The sequence below is a fragment of the Pelophylax lessonae genome (genome assembly GCF_965119305.1).
Source record: "Pelophylax lessonae genome assembly, chromosome: 6".
Classification (NCBI taxonomy): Eukaryota; Metazoa; Chordata; class Amphibia; order Anura; family Ranidae; genus Pelophylax; species Pelophylax lessonae.
This window is the reverse complement of record NC_138773.1, coordinates 124,755,349-124,774,342: the sequence shown is the minus strand read 5'-3', so window position 1 is coordinate 124,774,342 and position 18,994 is coordinate 124,755,349. Positions and strand designations below refer to the sequence as shown.

The following is an 18,994-nucleotide window of genomic DNA, read 5'->3' as shown; positions in this document are numbered from 1 at the left end:
GATGACATCTCTTCCCGAAAACGTGTTGCTTTAAACTTGCCACAATCCTCTGTAGGCAACACTTTTCTCACCCCCTCTGCAGACTTGACATCACAGCCATTGCTACGGACAACCGCACTCCTCCAACTTATGGTAAGCTTGTTGCTCTCTCTGGGCACTCAGAACAGGCTTCCCAAACACAGATGTACTTGCTTGTACTGGAGGCTGTGTCAAAAGGGACTTGGGGACAACGTGCCCACACTCACTGCACTGCAAGCAGCGTTCTGGCTTTAAAGCCTTGACAGGGCTTCCAACACTACCTCCTCTTTCAAGTTTAGGACTTTGCACATTGATAGCTGGCCTACTTGCACCAGCATTGCCATGGGCAACAGCATACACTTCCCCTTTACCTGGAATTGGTGCTGTAATACTCCCCAGCAGCTTCATCTACGCAGTCACTCCTCAACACGTATGATTAATCCAGCAACGAAAGGGCGCACTGTCTCTTTAAAGCAAGTTCATTTTCTCTTTATGCAGGTTCTGCTCACATACACACAGAGAGGTGCTGTCTCATGCACCGAAAAAAAAAAAGTTCATATAACAAATAAACTTTTTTGCAGCGATATCCAGTTCTGCTTGCTGCATCTGCCACCACTTATGAAGTGTGGCACCGCTAGCGAGTGCAGTCCACACCAGAAATGATCATTTAAGATCTTGTTGGCCAGCTTTTATTAACCTCTTCAGGTCCGCCCCATAGCAGTTTTCCTGCTACAGGGCGGCACCTGTGTAGTGGATCAGGTGTGTGTGTGTGTATATATATTTATATATGATCCGGGTAGGGCGCGCACATGAACGCCGCCAGCAGCTTACTCCCGCTGTGATCACAACGAGAGTGCAGCGTCAGGTACTACGGACTTGATGTTCTCCAGCATCCGACGATTGGACTATTGTTCAGTACGCAGGCAGGATGGTGATATGATTATGTAAACAAGGCAGATGGCCATTCTGTCAGTAGGGAAGGCATTGATCCTGTTTTCCTGCAAAGCAGGAAAAGCACTGCCCTTTTCTAAAAATATGTAGCTAAATACATATTGGCCTTAATTGATGAAGAAATTACATTTTTTTCAATTTTTTTATTGGATATGTCCTATAGCAGAATGTAAAAAATATATATATGTTTTTTTTCAAAATTGTCTTTTTTTGTTTATAGCGCAAAAAATAAAAACCGCAGAGGTGATCAAATACCACCAAAACAAAGCTCTATTTGTGGGAAGAAAGAACATAAACTTTATTTGAACTCCAAGCGTAAATTTTATTTGGGTACCAGCAGGGGCGTCGGGAAGGGGGGGGGGCTGACCGGGGCTATAGCCCCAAGTGGGCCCCCAAAAAGCCCTGGGTCTCCTGTTGCTTGTTTAAAATTATTAGCCCCGAGTCCCAAGGCCTTGGGTACGCCGGGAACTTGGGGCTACATAGCTCAGTGGTGTAACATTTCTAGTGATTGGTGGGCGATATGGGGCAGCCACAAGGAGAGTGAATGCAGCTGTCAAGTTTAAGCATTGATGTTGGGCGGGCCGGTATGCAGGGCTCCGCCCCTTTGTTCTGTGCATAGACAAAAAGCAGTTGGCCAGGGAGGAAGGTGGCAGGGGGCGGGACCAATTGTAACTGCTGTATGTGCATCCATAGCGGTGTATAATAAACCTGAATTATACACTGAATTATGCACCCTGTACGAAACACACTGCAGAACCTTGCACCCTGTACGAAACGCATTCCTGAACCTTGCACTCTATGCAACGCATTCCTGAACCTTGCACTCTGTACAACGCACTTGAACCTTGCACCCTGTACAACGCACTCCTGAACCTTGCACCCTGTACAACGCATTCCTGATCCTTGCACCCTGTACAACGCATTCCTGAACCTTGCACCCTCTACAACGCAATCCTGAAGGTTGCAGCCTGTGCAACGCATTCCTGAACCTTGCACCCTGTACAACGCATTCCTGAACCTTGTACCCTGTACAATGCTTCCACACTTAGCGTAACGCACTCTTCCACAGTTTGTGCAAAACCATTTGCAATGAAAGCGTGTTTATTCTTTTTTTTTTTTTTATTGCTTGTACTGGGGTTGTGTCCTTGAGACTCCAGCTTGTGGGACAGCAATCAAAGATTTTTTTATAAGTACAAGGAAGCGTGTTTTTTTAAGCATTTGGCCACGCCCATTTTGCCACGCTACGCACCACAGTTCACTTCCTCTCTCAAGTGTCCCTCATTCTGAAGTTCGAAAGTTGTGAAGTATGGGGCTAGAGTATGCAGTTTGCACACCAGCGCTGAATAGAGAGCGGTAGCTGCCGGAGTTGACTTTCCAAGTTACCCAGCAGGTGATATTGGTTGCTCGGACCACCTAGCAACCAGTCACCTGTTGGGTAACTTGGAAAGTTAATTTCGGCAGCTACTGCTCTCTATTCAGCGCTGGTGTTTCTCTCTCCAGTTCTGCCTCTGTCCTGCCCCAGGGAGGGGGGCTATGTATTGTAAAGGGTTCCAGAGGTGTGGGGGGCTGTGTAATGCAAAAGGGCTCCAGAGGTGTGGGGGGGTCTGTGTAATGTAAAGAGGTCCAGAGGTGTGGGGGCTATGTAATGCAAAAGGAGTCCAGAGGTGTGGGGGGGGGGGGGGGGGGCGCTGTGTAATGTAAAGGGTCCAGAGGTGTGGTGGGGCCCTGTGTAATGTAAAGGGGTCCAGAGGTGTGGGGTGGGCTGTGTAATGTAATTGGGTCCAGAGGTGTCGTCCCATCAAAATGCTCTAATTTGTGTTACACTCATCTTTAATCCAGCACCGGGCAAAGCTCCCTGGCGCTTATCTTCACGCCCCCTTCTGATGTTGGAAGGGGGCGTCTTGGGATAAGATTTATCTTCGGGCTGAAGCCCCTGGTCTTTTTCCTACCTAGCAACACCCCTGGGTACCAGCGTTGCATGACCGCACACTTAGTTAAAGCAAGCCAATGCCATATCGCAAAAATGGCCTGGTCAGGAATGGGGGTAAATCTTCTGGAGGTTAAGTGGCTAAAGAAAAGTTCAATACGCCTAAAGAAACAAAAATTTATGAATTTTCCAATACACTTTCAGCCTCCAGGCTTATACATGCAGCACTCCTGGCTTACACATACTGCAGTGCTGCTCAGACCTTCCACTTTAACCACTTATGGACCGGAAGATTTTCCCCCTTAATGACCAGCTCATTTTTTTGAGTCGGCACTGCGTACCCTTAACAGACAATTGCGTGTTCATGCAAAGCTGTACACAAATAAAATTGATGTCCTTTTTCCCCACAAAAAGAGCTTTCTTTTGGTGGTATTTGATCACCTGTACGATTTTAATTTTTTGCGCTATAAACAAAAAAAGTCGAGACATCAGAAATTGTGGCCACGATATACAAGTCTAGCCGAGAATAGCTTGTATAAGATCTGGGGGCATTTATTGAACAAACTCATGCAGTATATATACCCCACCAGGTCAGGTGAGCCTGATTACATTATCATATGCAGATGAAATTGTCCACAGAAACATAATTAACCTGAGCTAAATAAATAGTCTCCTGGACAGAAACAATAGGTGAGTTAATTAACGATTAACAATGAGACAGACATGCTTAGCAGAAAACACATAACACCTCAATACACAGACAATAGCAGGAGACCACCAGTAACAGACTGTCCGTCTCTTACATTGAAGAACAGAGGCCAATGTGACCAGCTCTTTCAATGAACGTGTTCAGAATCAAACAGGCCAGGAATAGTCTTTAGGGCAAATACAAGAAAACAGTTCCTCAAAAATGTAACAAGAAAAAAAGAAATATAGCAATAACAAATAACAGGGTAAATGTGGGCAGAAAAGGTCCCTGCAGCTAATGTCTGTGACACCTTCAAAATAGCATCAATTCTTCTAGGTACACTTGCACACTGTTTTTGAATGAACTCGGGAGGTAAGTTGTTCCAAATATCTTGGAGAACGAACCACAGATCTTTTGTGGATGTAGGCTAAGGGTTTTGTTTGGCCAGGTATTTGTTTGGACAGTGGAGCGCTGACTCACCTGCTATTCGTTAGCAAGTGACTTTTGACTGTGGTCATAGGTGTGCACAGCCTATCGCATTAGGGTGTGCACCTCAAAGCTCAAACACATATGTGTGTGTGAATGTGTATATATACTGACAGTGTCAGTAGAGCAGTAGAGGCATCAGTAGAGCAGAAATTGGCGTCAGTGGTTTTTATTTGTATTATTTTATTTTTTTATTATTTTTTACAATTTTATTTTGTTTTTACAAAATTTTTAGGAGCCCTGTTAGGGGGCTTTGGTGAAACATCAGGGGTTTAAACAGGGGGAATCTATGCCACACAGGGTGATTAGGGTGTGCCTGGGCACACCTGGCACACCCTGTGTGCACACCTATGACTGTGGTCTTCTGCAAAATGTCTTTTTTGGGAAGAAATGGGTAGACAAATTCCTATGTAATGCAGTGGACACATGTAAAGAGAAACTTTGTTCAAGAGATATCTTCAAATCTTTTTCTATTAATTGTGTTTTTTGTCTGATTTGCACTGCCATAATTTCAGACCAGTATGAACAGAATTTATAGGAGAATACCAGAAAAGCTTAATATTACAGGATACAGTAATGACATGGAGGTCAACAGGAATCACCAAGCACTGCAGTGGCCCAGTCTCAAAGAAAACTTCAGCAGTAGTGATGAACCCAGGCTTATTTGGATCCTTGTCCAAACCCACCTCAGTGAGCCTGCCAGGAAGCTGTCACCTGTACTGTGCCAATCATCTGCGACCGGAGCATGCCACACCATGCAGCCGCATGTATAAAAGGGACTTGTATTTGTGTAGCTCTGGGGTGGGGAGGGCCTTGGCACTTATGACTGTTCTAGTATAGTGACAGCTTTCTAGCAGGCTTGCTCAGTTGGGTTCGGACTAGGATGCAAACATGCTTGAGCTCATCCCTATTCAGCAGTAGATTACTTAGCATAAGTAAGCAATATAGTCACTTAAAATAAATCATCTATTGCCAGCCTTAAATACTTTGTTTCAGCCCTCTAATTGTCATTTTTGCTAGAAAGTTTGGTCTGGTAAAGAAAGTTAAAAAAATAACAGACTTACTGCCTGGATTACCAGTTAAAAATAAAGGGGAAAAAATTAAAAAAGAAAACAAATGCAGCCACCATATTTAAGGATTGGTAAGCTGTAGTATATTAAATGTTTGCTTTTGGGTTTAAAATGCTTTAACCTTTAACAGACCAAAATGGAGAAAGTAAGAGAATTTCATTGTTATGCCCCATACACACGTGCAGATTATCTGCAGACTTTTGTCTGCAGACTTACCAAAACCATATAATATGAGGTCAAACCTAAACACTTTCAATTTGTATGCAATCCGGCAGGCCCTTGCACTACATAGAAAAGGTAAGTCTGCAGACAAAAGTCTGCAGATAATCTGCACGTGTGTATGGGGCATTAGGGTTTATATACCCTTTAATGTTTTTTTAAGGAATACTGCATACCTGCATTATATTGTGTTTTTACAGGTATATTTGCCTAGAGTGCAGATTTATCTTGCATTTGATTTATTTTCTTCTTATTGTTAATATTGTCATTATTATTATGATTTTATATTGCTTCTTTGTATTCCCTAGAATCCAAATCCTGTGACAGATGCTTCTTTTATTTCACAAATGACATTCAGCTGGTTTACTGAGTAAGTAAGCAAACATTAAGATCTGTTAGATTTAAATATTGTATATGAAAGTTCCAATTAAAACATAATATAAAGAGAGGTGTTCAGTCATGTTTGCAGTAAATGTGTTGTTTTCATACACATAATTAATTCAATATAGTCACACTCCAAGCAGAGGATGCGATTTTGATTCTAAATAGTCCACACACCATCATCAATCAGTCTTCTATTTTACTGGGAGCTCTATTTTTTGCCAGAAGCCCCACCCTCAGGTACAATCTTGTATTCCAAATTATCCATACAGAAGCTATGGTGTTGGTGTTTAGTTTATACCTTAAGTCTTAGATTACAGAGGCAAAGACTTGTCTGTTGCATAATAAGGTTGTGGTGATAGTACTGCATTTGCTCATTTTATAGTTACAATTGTAGTTATTTAGATGAGATTGTTTTATTTTTGAACAGTTAATTTTATTTTATTCAGCAATCTAGCTGCAGGAAAGTCTGTTCTTTGAATATTTTAGGTTAGCTCATTTTTAGACCAAGGCTCTTTTAGGGCTTGTTCACACCAAAGTTTCTGCTTTCTAGCTATGTTTCTGCATGTGTGTTTTTTTATACGTTAATTCCTTTTGGTGCGGTTTTCATGCATTTTTTAAGCGTTCTTCATTTTGCATTTTTCCTCTATTTCTCTTCTTAGTTCAGGGCAGTGTATTCTGGTGCATTTTGCCACATTCCAGATGCGTTCCATACAGAATGGCACTGGAACGCACTGCACTGGTGTGAACTAGAGCCATTGTCAGGGCCTGGATTTACATTTCAGGAGCCTATTGGCAAAGAATTCTAAAGCACCCAAATCCCCCCCCCCCCCCATTACACTCAGAATGCAGGGTTACGGAGTGAGTTGCGTTCAGAATGCAGGGATCGGGAGTTCATTGCGTTCACAATGCAGGGATCAGGAGTGCATTGTGTTCACAATGCAGGGATCAGGAGTGCATTGCATTTACAATGCAGGATCAGGAGTGCATTGTGTGCACAATGCAGGGATCAGGAGTACATTGCGTTCACAATGCAGGGATCAGGAGTGCATTGCGTTCACAATGCAGGCATCAGGAGTACATTTCGTTCAAAATGCAGGAATCAGGAGTACATTGCGTTCACAATGCAGGAATCAAGAGCACATTGCGTTCACAATTGAAGGATCAGGAATGCATTATGCTCAGAATGCAGGGATCAGGAGTGCGTTACACTCCGAATGCAGGGATCAGGAGTGTGTTGCGCTGAGAATGCAGGGATCAGGAGTGTGTTGCGCTGAGAATGCAGGGATCGGGAGTGTGTTACGCTCAGAATGCAGGGATCAGGAGTACGTTATGCTCAGAATGCAGGGATCAGGAGTATGTTATGCTCAGAATGCAGGGATCAGGAGTGCATAATGCTCAGAATGCAAGGATCAGGAGTGTGTTTTGCTCAGAAGGCAGGGATTAGGAGTGCGTTGCGTTCAGAATGCAGGGATAGGGAGTGTGTTGTGTTCAGAATGCAGGGATTTAGAGTGTGTTGCGCTGAGAATGCAGGGATCAGGAGTGTGTTGCGCTGAGAATGCAGGGATCAGGAGTGCGTTACGCTCAGAATGCAGGGATCAGGAGTGCGTTATGCTCAGAATGCAGGGATCAGGAGTGTGTTGTGTTAAGAATGCAGGGTTAAGGAGTGCATTATGCTCAGAATGCAAGGATCAGGAGTGTGTTTTGCTCAGAAGGCAGGGATTAGGAGTTCGTTGCACTCAGAATGCAGGGATAGGGAGTGTGTTGCGTTCAGACTGCAGGGATTTAGAGTGAATTTTGCCTAGAATGCATGGTTCAGGAGTGTGTTATACTCAGATTGCAGGCTTCAGGAGTGCTTTACGCTCAGAATTTAGGGTTCAGGAGTTTGTTATGCTCAGAATGAAGGGATCAGGAGTGCATTATGCGCAGAATGCAGAGTTCAGGAGTGCGTTGTGTTTAGAATGCAGGGTTCAGGAGTGCGTTGCTTTCAGAATGCAGAGTTCGGGAGTGCGTTGCGTTCATAATTCAGGGTTCGGAGGTGCTTTGTGCTCAGAAAGCAGGGTTTGGGAGTGTGTTGTGCTCAGAATGCAAGGTTCAGGAGTTTGTTGTGCTCAGAATGCAGGGGTGAGGAGTGCCTTGCTCTCAGAATGCAGGGTTTAGGAGTGTGTTGAGCTCATAATACAGGGTCCAGGAGTGCTTTGTGCTCAGAATGCAGAGTTCAGTAGTCCGTTATGCTCAGAATGCAGGGTTTAGGAGTGTTTTATGCTCAGAAGGCAGGGTGTGGGGGGGGAGATGTAAATGGCGGTAGAGGACACTGCTATGGGGGTGGCCCTGCCCATAGCCGTGTTCTCTTTGCCCTTCACACCACCTCCCCCCCCCCCCCCCCACACACACACACACACACACACACACACACAGTAGTGGAGGCTGAGGGGGAGAGGTAGACCGACACAGAATCTAGAAGGCAAAGTCTGCGGCACAGGGACCTGTTCGTGTCTACCTTTCATCTGCCCACGGTTGAAAGGTAGACCGTGGGTGAGGGGTTTCCGACCCCCGGTTTAAAAAAAAACATGAAAGAAAAAAAAAAAAACTTGTACAGACGGGCCGGGCGCCCTCTAGGAAGGGTGCCTACAGTGCCTAGTGTTAAATCCGGCCCTTGCCATTGTAATACATGGAAAACACTATTCATGGATTTTTTTTTTGCACTGGACTGCATCTGGTGCAAACCAGCCTTTAAATCTTTCTGGTGAACACATTTCATTAGACAAACAAACTCATGTAGTTTCCAAGCTATTTGTTTTTTTTTTTGTTACAGGTACATACAGTATCTCTCAGTGAATCAACTTGGGTATTTTTAGCATAACCTTAGAGATCATGGCAACAAGAAGAGATAAACCTCTGTCCAGTTTGAGGAAGATGAACAGAAAGCATAAAGCCAATAAAGATAGTGCTTTCTTCAACAGAAGCACACTATTTTCCCCAGTAAAAGCAATACCTGAAAGCAGGTAGCACAGCATATGATATGCGCTAAAGTTTTAAGGAAATTAAAAAAAAGACTGCATGAATATTCATCCAAACTAAATAAACCTCTATATCAGGGGTAATGAATTAAAATTCAAGGAGGTCCGGTCGCTAAAATTTTCTTTGGGCCGAGGTCCGAATCTGAAGTCTGTGCTATGACTCAGAAAGATGGGCAAAACAAAACGTGTAAATCAGCGTTGCTCTTAACATAAAATATGCCCATTAGAGTGCCCCTTAACATAAAATGTGTCCATCAGCGTGACCCTTAACATAAAATAAGGGGCACACTTGATGGGCACATTTTATGTTAGGGGACACTCTGATGGGCACATTTTATGTTAGGGGACACGTTGATGGGCACATTTTATGTTAGGGGGCACTCTGATGGGCAAAACAAAACATGTCAATCAGCGTTGCGCTTAACATAAAATATGCCCATTAGAGTGTCCCTTAGCATAAAATGTGCCCATCAGAGTGCCCCCTAACATAAAATGTGCCCATCAGCGTGACCCTTAGCATAAAATTTGCCCATCAGAGTGCCCCCTAACATAAAATGTTCCCATCAGAGTGCCCCCTAACATAAAATGTTCCCATCAGAGTGCGCCCTAACATAAAATGTTCCCATCAGAGTGCGCCCTAACATAAAATGTTCCCATCAGAGTGCGCCCTAACATAAAATGTTCCCATCAGAGTGCGCCCTAACATAAAATGTTCCCATCAGAGTGCGCCCTAACAAAAAAGGATCCCATCAGAGTGCCCCCTAACATAAAATGTTCCCATCAGAGTGCGCCCTAACATAAAATGTTCCCATCAGAGTGCGCCCTAACATAAAATGTTCCCATCAGAGTGCGCCCTAACATAAAATGTTCCCATCAGAGTGCCCCCTAACATAAAATGCTCCCATCAGAGTGCCCTATAACATAAAATTTGCCCATCAGAGTGCCCCCTAACATAAAATGTGTCCATCACCGTGACCCTTAGCATAAAATTTGCCCATCAGCGTGCCCCTTAACATAAAATATGCCCATCAGCGTGACCCTTAACATAAAATAAGGGGAATGCTGATGGGCGCATTTTATGTTAGGGGGCACTCTGATGGGCACATTTTATGTTAAGGGTCACTCTGATGGGCACATTTTATGTTAAGGGGCACGCTGATGGGCAAAACAAAAACGTGTCCATCAGCGTTGCTCTTAACATTAAATATGCCCATTAGAGTTCCCCTTAACATAAAATATGCCCATTAGAGTGCCCCTTAACATAAAATTTGCCCATTAGCATGACCCTTAACAACATAAAATAAGGCGCACGCTGATGGGCACATTTTATGTTAGGGGGCACTCTAATGGGCATATTTTATTTTATGGGGCAATCTAATGGGAACAAATGTGCCCATCTGTGTGCCCCTTAACAAAATATGCCCATCAGTCTGCATTTTCTAAAAATAAGCAACCCCCTAAAAAAATGTGCCCCACATACCTTTGGGAGCAGAAAATGTCAGAGCCAGGAGCTGCGAACATCAGGGGGGCGGGGCGTGGTGTGCATGTGATGTCACGCCCCAGCTCGCGGCTAGGCTGAGTGTGAGTCAGGAGCCGCAGTTAGGAGCAGGGGGGCGGGCGCGCACTTGACGTCACGCCCCAACTCGCAGCCGACTGGGAGGGAGCCGAAGGATGAAGCAGGGGGTGGGGCGCACACACGGGATGTCACTGGTTGCTTTGACACCCGCGGTCCCAGCAAACCAATGACTACATACAGTGGCAGCCTGACGGGTCCGGGCGGAAGCATCGTGCGGGCCGCTCCTGGACCGCGGGCCGCCATTTAATGACGGCTGCTCTATATAGTACACTGTAAAAGAAACGTATTTTTACAAAACATAAAATCATAAAGTCCTGTATAAAGTTATCTTTTTACTAATGGATGAGAACTTAAACTATAAATATTCCAAATAAGCATAACAGTGCTGCACAGTGCCATTGAAAATGAATCTTGTCATCCCTGAATCAAATCAATCCTTTGATTTGACACCACCTCAATATAACAAATATACTGTATGCTTACTGGAGAAGCGTGAACCTCAGATGTCTGAGTGATCATTAGGAATGGGCCAAACACCCCCCTTTTCGGTTCGCACCCGACCATCTCGAACAGGGAGAAAGTTCTAGCGAACATGCAAACACTATAGTCTATGGGACACGAACATGAAAAATCAAAAGTCCTCATTTTAAAGGCTTATATGCAGGGTATTGCTATAAAAAGTGTGTGGGGACCCGGGTACTGCCCTGGGGGACATTTATCAATGCAAACATTTTTTTTAAAACAATTGTTTTTAACCAGCTTCCACCTGGACACCGCACATATACGGCTGGTAGGGAGCTTCCTCCTTCTAAATGGACATTCCTAAACATCCTTCAGAAGGAGGGAGATCACGCGGCCGCCTGCCAAAGTAGCTGCACGATCCTGATGTGTCTGTGCCCCCCACACACAGCGCAACACCGCTCGGCAGGAGGGCTCTGTGATTGGTCTTCCTGATCACATGACGGCTGTGTCCAATCACAGCTGTCATGTAATGTAAACACAGCCGTTGTCGCGGCGATCGGCTCGGCTTCTCCTCACACAGAGCCTGTCAGTGAGGAGAAGGAAAGCGGATCTGTGCTGCCAGCCGAGGATCAGTGAGTTTACAGCACTTTTACTGCTTTTTACTCACTGATCACCTAGCTAGTGTCCCCAACACAGTAAAAACACCTGTCGCACATCTGCCCCAGTAAAATAATCTGTCCCAGTGATCATCTGCCACATCTGTCTGTGATCATCTGCCACATCTGTCTGTGATCATCTGCCACATCTGTCTGTGATCATCTGCCACATCTGTCTGTGATCATCTGCCACATCAGTCCGTGATCATCTGCCACATCGGTCCGTGATCATTTGCCACATCTGTCTCTAATCATCTGGGGCACATCATCTGCCACATCTGTCCGTAATCATCTGCCACATCTGTCCATAATCATCTGCCACATCTGTCTGTAAACATCTGCCACATCTGCCTATAATCATCTGCCACATCTGTCTCTAATAATCTGCCACATCTGTCTCTAATCATCTGCTACATCTGGCCCAGGGAACATCTGCCACATCTGGCCCAGGGAACATCTGCCACATCCCAGTGATCAACATATGTCACACATCTGGCCCAGGAATTATCTGCGCACATCTATCCACATGGCCAAAAAATTATCCAGGGTCTTCAAAAATGTTATAGGTAATCAGGAAGTTAAATGTGTAATTTATGCTCCTAGATCGCCTGACGGTGGTACTTGGATGTTGATCCTCTGTATGTGGCCAGGCTGTGGAAAAGTCTCACACGTGGTATGGCCATACTCAGGACAAGTAGCAGAATGTATTTTTGCTATGTACATGCTTTGTGTTAGAATTTAACTTATAAATTGACAACTTTATGTAAAAAAAAACATGTTTTCATTTTCTTTGCACATTTTCCAAAAACTTGTGGAAAAAAATGACACGTTCAAAAGACTCATTATGCTTCGTAGACTATACATTGAAGTGTTTTCTTTCCAAAATAGGGTCATTTTGTCGGTAATTATATTGTCCTGGTGCTGAAATTAAGTAAATTTAATGTATAATTTATGCCTTCAGAACGCCTGACGGTGCTACTTGGATGTTGGGTCTCTGTATGTGGCCAGGCTGGGGAAAAGTCTCACACATGTGGTGTTGCCATACTCAGGAGTGGCAGAATATATTTTGGGGTGTAATTGCAAGTTTATCTATGCCATGTGTAAGAAATAACTTGTTAATATGACAATTTTGTGGAAAAAAATAAATCTTCATTACCCAAACTATTGTGGGCAAAAAATTGCAACTTCAAAAAACTCACTATGCCTTTTAATAAATACATTGGGCTGTCCTCTTTACAAAAAGGGGTAATTTGGGGTGTATTTTTCCTGCCATTTTTGGGCCTCAGGAAATGAGATCGATAGTTGCCACATCAGGATTGATCAATTTTTAATGATACGTAGCCTAGCTTGTAGGCTCTATAACTTTCACACAAACCTATTATCATACACTTATCATGATTTTTTTTATCAAAGACATGTAGCAGAATACATTCTGGCCTAAATTTATGGCGAAAATTATTTTATTTGGCTTGTTTTAAAACAGAAAGTAGAAAATATTGTTTTTTTTTTCAAAATTTTCACTCTTTTTTCGCTTGTATCGCAAAAACTAAATAACCCAGTGGTGAATAAATACCACCAAAAGAAAGCTCTATTTGTGTGAACAAAATGATTAAAATTTAGCCAACAGTACAATAGTAATTGTCATTCAAAGTGCGAGAGCACTGAAAGCTAAAAATTGGTCTGTAAAGGAAGCGGGTGACAGTGCCCAGTATTGAGATGGTTAAAGGAGCAGTGATTTTATTGATGCTTATAGTGAAATGATAAAAATGAAAGATTCCTTTAAATATCATGCCTGGAAGGTCCCCTTAATGTTCCTGTAAAGTGGCGCATCTGTACGATGTATGGAGCCTGCTGCAGCAATACTGACGTTTCTAAAGGAAAAAATATCATTTAAACTTGCTTATGGCTGTAATGTATTGCCGTTTTCCAATTTATGAAAGCTAAAAGACACTGCTCTACTGATGTAGCCTTTCAAAATGAAAGTCTTCAATTGGTTAAGAGGCTTAGTAGACGAGGTTATAATCTCAGTGACTTAAGAAAGTCTTATGAAAACTGTCCCAAGAGATATTTTACTTGGACAAAAACAGACCAAGACTGATGATAACGCAGGCATGCATAGGGAAATACTCAAATCAATCTGGTAAAATTTTTAATATCATTAAAAAATATTAAGGGGGTGATGTGCTACACATTGACAAAGATCTATCTAAAACCCTTCTGAAAAAAAACCCATGATCACATACAGAACAGGTAGAACTCTTAGAGACATGCTAGTGCATAGTTATGGTGCATGGCCTTTTGGTGTGTAGGAAAGCGCACCCTCGTCTAGTTCTAGTATATCACATAAATGGCATCAGAGACTCTACTTTCCTGTAGTCTTCTCCGCCTCATAAAATCCACATATATGCTGGAAAGAACACAAGCAGAAGACTCCACTATGTAATTCAGTGAAGGAAATTTTTTAATTAAAATCGTTAAAACACTCACATTTTAACCACTTAAGCCCCGGAAGATTTTACCCCCTTCCTGACCAGGGCCTATTTTGCGATTCGGCACTGCGTGACTTTAACGGACAATTGCGCGGTCGTGCGACACTGTACCTAAACAAATTTTTTTCCCACAAACAGAGCTTTCTTTTGGTGGTATTTGATCACCTGTGCGATTTTTTGATCATGCGCTATAAACCAAAAAAGCGTCAATTTTGCAAAAATAACAATATTTTTCACATTTTTTTATATGAAATTCCCCAAAAAAATGTAAAAATCAAAATTTTTTAACATTATTTGTTTTATGCTACATATGTTTGGTAAAAAAAAATCGCAAAAAGCGTATTTTGATTGGTTTGAGCAAAAGATATCGCGTTTACTAACAAAGGGAAAGATTTTTGTCATTTTTGTTTTTTTTTTTAACGCGTAATGGCGGCGATCTGCAATTTTTTTTTTGCGGTACTGCGACATTGCGGCGGACAGATCAGACCCTTGACTGACATTTTTGACACTTTTGGGGTTACCAGTGACATTACTACAGTAATCAGTGCTATAAATATGCACTGTTACTGTAAAATTACACTGGCAGTGAAGGGGTTAACTTTTTTTGAGAGGGAGGGGTTATGTGTGTCCCTAGGGGCATGATTCTAACTGTGATTGGCTGTGGCTTGAGGTGTAGGAACAGTGATCAACGGTCCTACATAGTAGAACCGTATGATCACTATTCCTACACAGGGGAGAATGACATGCGGCTTGTTTACATTAGCCGTCTGCCTTTCTCCCTCTCCACCGACGATCGCGAGTGACCGGTCACACGCGCAGGGGGGGGTCCGTGACAACGCGGGAGCGGGAGCGCGCCTCCGGCGGCACACGCTTGCTCCCGAGACCCTCACAGGCTAGCGACGTAGTACTACGTCGCTTTGCCTGTGAGGGGCTGACCGCCGCAGTAAATAGTAGTGCGGCGGTTGGCAAGCGGTTAATATGCTTAAACAGTGCTGTAAAAATAAAGATGTCCTAAATAGCAGCTCACGTTGAGCGCAATAAACCTAATTTCAGGAAGAAACCCATCTAGGCATATAAAATAAATATAATAAATGTGACACAATATTTGAAAACACAGCTAGCTGATTAGTCGCTGGATGATTAATCGTTGTGGGCGTTACTTAGCGTTAACTAGCATTTATTCAAGTCGTCCCTGCCTATTGTGTATAGTTCTATTCAGTTGGAGTATCCCACTCATCCCTTCTCCTATCCAAGTTCCAAATAAAACATAAAAACCAAAGATACTGTACTGATTCTTGTCTGAGGCAAAACACTTGGGAAAATGCCAGAATGTTCTATTGTTGCTAATGGTAACCCAGGGGAACCCGTAACCAGCAGCTCCCGTGGGAGTAGTGCTACACGAGCATGCTGGAAAACCAGCAGCTTAACGACTCCCGATCAGTGCTCTCAGCCATTGGTGATCTGGTGGGGGGGCAATCCTGTTCAAAACTAAGGAAGGTAGGTATGTGACACACCACACGGTCACGATTGAACTTTGGAACCTATTAAGGACTTTCTACATAATAGGATAAATTGCACATGGGACTATACAGTAATTATTTAATATATGGACATTCACTATATTTTATGTAGCACTGCACTTTTTTTTGTTATTCTGGGGTTTACTTAAGGTTGTATATTCACCTTTATAAGTGCTGACTGCTTGTTGAATATTTTATTAGCGCTCGCTTGTTTCATTTTGTTCTGCTTCTAACTTCCGCTTGTTTAGTTAAGCATTGAAAAAAAACCTAGAAGCTGATTGGTTTCTATTCAGAGTTAGCTAGCTAGTCCAGATATTGCACTCTCCAGTTTCTAGTAAATCAACCCCATGATCTGCTTTCATGGGCAAAATTTGAGTCCTTTTGGAGGCCTTAGATAACTGGGGTCACAACCGCAGACCTCACGTGACTGCATTTCTGACTTTATTTTGGCTTGGCTGCAGACACTCTGTATAAGTAAGAGGTAGACAAGGATGATCTCAATTCGGGTCAGGATGAAACCTCTTCAGCTGAAATTATATCCAAGTTTAAATATACAGTTACTACACATTTAACACTGTACACTGCTGTTTAGCAATAGAGCAGCCTGAGCCTGCTCACCCAAAGGTAAGCATGGAGTCCCTACAATTACCAAGCCTGCTAAAACCTTTCAAGTTCATGCATTCTTAGAGTCCTGATGTATGGTGGCCTCACACTGAGAGGTTATTTGCTGTTCCAATACATTGTGATCAGAAATATCCTATTATTGGATAATTGGATTATTGGATTGGAGAATGCTGTGGACCCTTCCATCTCTTGTCTTAAACAAGATGCTTACTGTAGTGGATAATCTTGTGTTCAAGGACCCAGTGGATAAAAGGCTAGATGCCTCCTTTAAGGCCCCACCATACAATCTGGGTTGCATCCATGGCAGTTTGCCAAATGGATTCTTCCTTAAATCAAAGCACTGACGAATAGAACAGTAAACTCACAGTTGGCACAGTTCACTCTCCCTCCCTCACACTCGGCTTCTGTGTGAGGGAAGGAGAGCTATATACCGCTGATGATCTAATTTGTTTACACTTGTGATTGCTTGTGATTGGACAAAGATATCACATGATAAAAGATTGCTGTGATTGTTCATTTATCAAGACCTGTGATTGTCCTCCACACAGCTATCACAGACACTTCCCAATGTGTGCCAGAGGGGGTGCGCGGGAAGCAGGTTCTTCGTACGTCAATAGATGCCCTCCCAGCAATATGAGTCTGCACTGTAGCCATCATTCGGCTTTAGCACAAGTGGGAGGAGGTTAAAGTGTTACTAAACCCAGGACCCTGCATTCACTATATCTGGTCTCCCACAGTGCACAGAACATGGACATGCAATAGTTTTAGTAATTATAAACTGCTAAATACCTTTTCTCATCAGCAGTATATAGCACCCTTGGGACTTGTGTCAGTGTCTGGTTAAAGCTTGTAGGAAGAGTTTTCATTCTGCTCTCACTGCCCTATAAGACTGGAGGATCCCTGACCCTCTGTCTGGACAGTGCTGATTGGCCCTGTGCTAAACACATACAGTGAACATTTGCTGCAGAGAAGGGCTGGACAGAGCTGCGAGAAGCCGGAAACCGGAAGCAGAAACTTGTGTGTGTGCGTGCAGGCAGCGTGCAGCGTGTGCTGTGTGCAGAGAGAGGAGGAGGAGAAGGTGCTGCGGGGGGAGCCGGTGCGAGTGCGGGAGATCTCGGGGGAACCGAGGTGTCCGGTGACTGAAGGGGAGGATCATCTGAGCGGCGGCAGCATCGGCAGAGGACCAAGAGGGACTGAAGGACTGAGTACCCCCCACCCCACCCCTCAGAAGAGCGGCGGCGTCCGGGCTAGAACCCCCCCTCCCCCCCTGAAAGGAAGCGGGCGGCGAGCGGATCGGTAACCCCCCCTCCCTTGTTGCGGCGGCGGCGTCCGGTGCTAAGACCCCCCCACTGAAGTAAGAGCGGGCGGCGAGCGGTGCGGTAACCCCCCTCCCCCTTGTTGCGGGCGGCGTGCAGTAAACCGTCCCTTGCGGCGAGCAGTGTGGGAACCCCCCCCCCTCCCCACAGAGAGGAGCAGAGGAGACTAGCTGACCGGGAAGTGACCGAGGGAGGCGGGGTGCTGAGAGGAGACTGACCGACTGAGAGAGGAATCACCGCCAGGAACTGCTAGTGACAGGCTTAATGGGACACACACTAGGTAAGTAAGACTGGTGACTGAGATTGAACAGTGACTGAGGGTGTAGTGTAGTACCTGAGTATCTGTGAGTACCTATTGCTACCTGAGTATCTGTGAGTACCTATTGCTACCTGAGTGTCTGTGAGTACCTATTGCTACCTGAGTGTCTGGGAGTACCTATTACTACCTGAGTGTTGGGAGTACCTATTACTACCTGAGTGTCTGGGAGTACCTATTGCTACCTGAGTGTACTGTGAGTGTTGTGCGTCTGGCCGGGCTGTGCGACTGAGTGTTGTGCGACTGAGTGTTGTGCGTCTGACCGGGCTGTGCGACTGAGTGTTGTGCGACTGACCGGGCTGTGCGACTGTGAGTCTTGTGCGACTGACCAAGCTGTGCGACTGTGAGTCTTTTGCGACTGACCGGGCTGTGAGATTGTGAGTGTTGTGCAACTGAGTGTCAAGCGAGTGTAGCGGAGTACCAGAGGGTGAGAAGGTAGAGTTAGGAAGCCAGGAAATAGCCACATAGGATAGACTTAAATCGCTGAATCCCCATTAGATTAGTAGGTACAATGCCCGGCGGGTGTGGAGACTCGGTGTACATCTTGTGATATGTATGCGTTCCTCAGACATGTGATCGAGGGCGAATACAAATGCGCAAAATGTAAGCACGTTGCTTCCCTGGAAGCTCAGGTGCTGAATCTAGGGAAGCAGCTGGCAACACTGAGACGAATGTCCATACCAGAGGAGAGCCAGGATCGTACCAGTCAGGTGCAGGCAGGGGTCTGCACAGAGGTGGGCGGAGTATTGGAGGTGCAGGCATCAGAGCAGAGTAGAGGGGTGACAGTTAGGAGGGGTAGAAGGGGACAAGGCAAGGAGGCTGATCCTGGGCTGGAGCACCCCAATAGATACGCCCCGTTGTGTGATGTTGGGGAAACCAGTCAGGGACCAGCATTGCTGGAGCAGAGTGACGCCCCTAGCTGCCAGGGGAAGAACTCCTCCAGTGAGGCCGGGAGAAAGGGAAAGGAAAGACAGGTGCTGGTGTTAGGGGACTCAATTATTAGAAGGACAGACAGTGTAATCTGTGACAAAGACCGTGTGCGCCGAACAGTCTGTTGTTTGCCGGGCGCTCGGGTTCGGCACATCGCGGATCGGGTGAACAGATTATTGGGTGGGGCTGGGGAAGACCCAGCTGTCATGGTACACGTGGGTACCATTGGCAGAGGAAGATGGAGAGTCCTAAACGATTTCAGGGACTTAGGAGCTAAGTTGAGGAGTAGGACCTCCAAGGTAGTATTTTCCGAAATACTACCTGTACCTCGAGCCACACAAGAGA

The 18,994-nt window shown here is 44.6% G+C and overlaps 1 protein-coding gene across 1 annotated transcript in view; it reads left to right on the top strand.

Moving 5' to 3' along the window:
- LOC309557354 (multidrug resistance-associated protein 1-like) overlaps nt 1–18,994 on the top strand; it is a 330,716-nt gene that overhangs the window by 76,832 nt on the left and 234,890 nt on the right. The window contains exon 7 of the mRNA XM_082260034.1: nt 5,668–5,729. Within this exon, the coding sequence (XP_082116160.1) occupies nt 5,668–5,729 (62 nt within the window). The remainder of the gene's footprint in view (nt 1–5,667; nt 5,730–18,994) is intronic.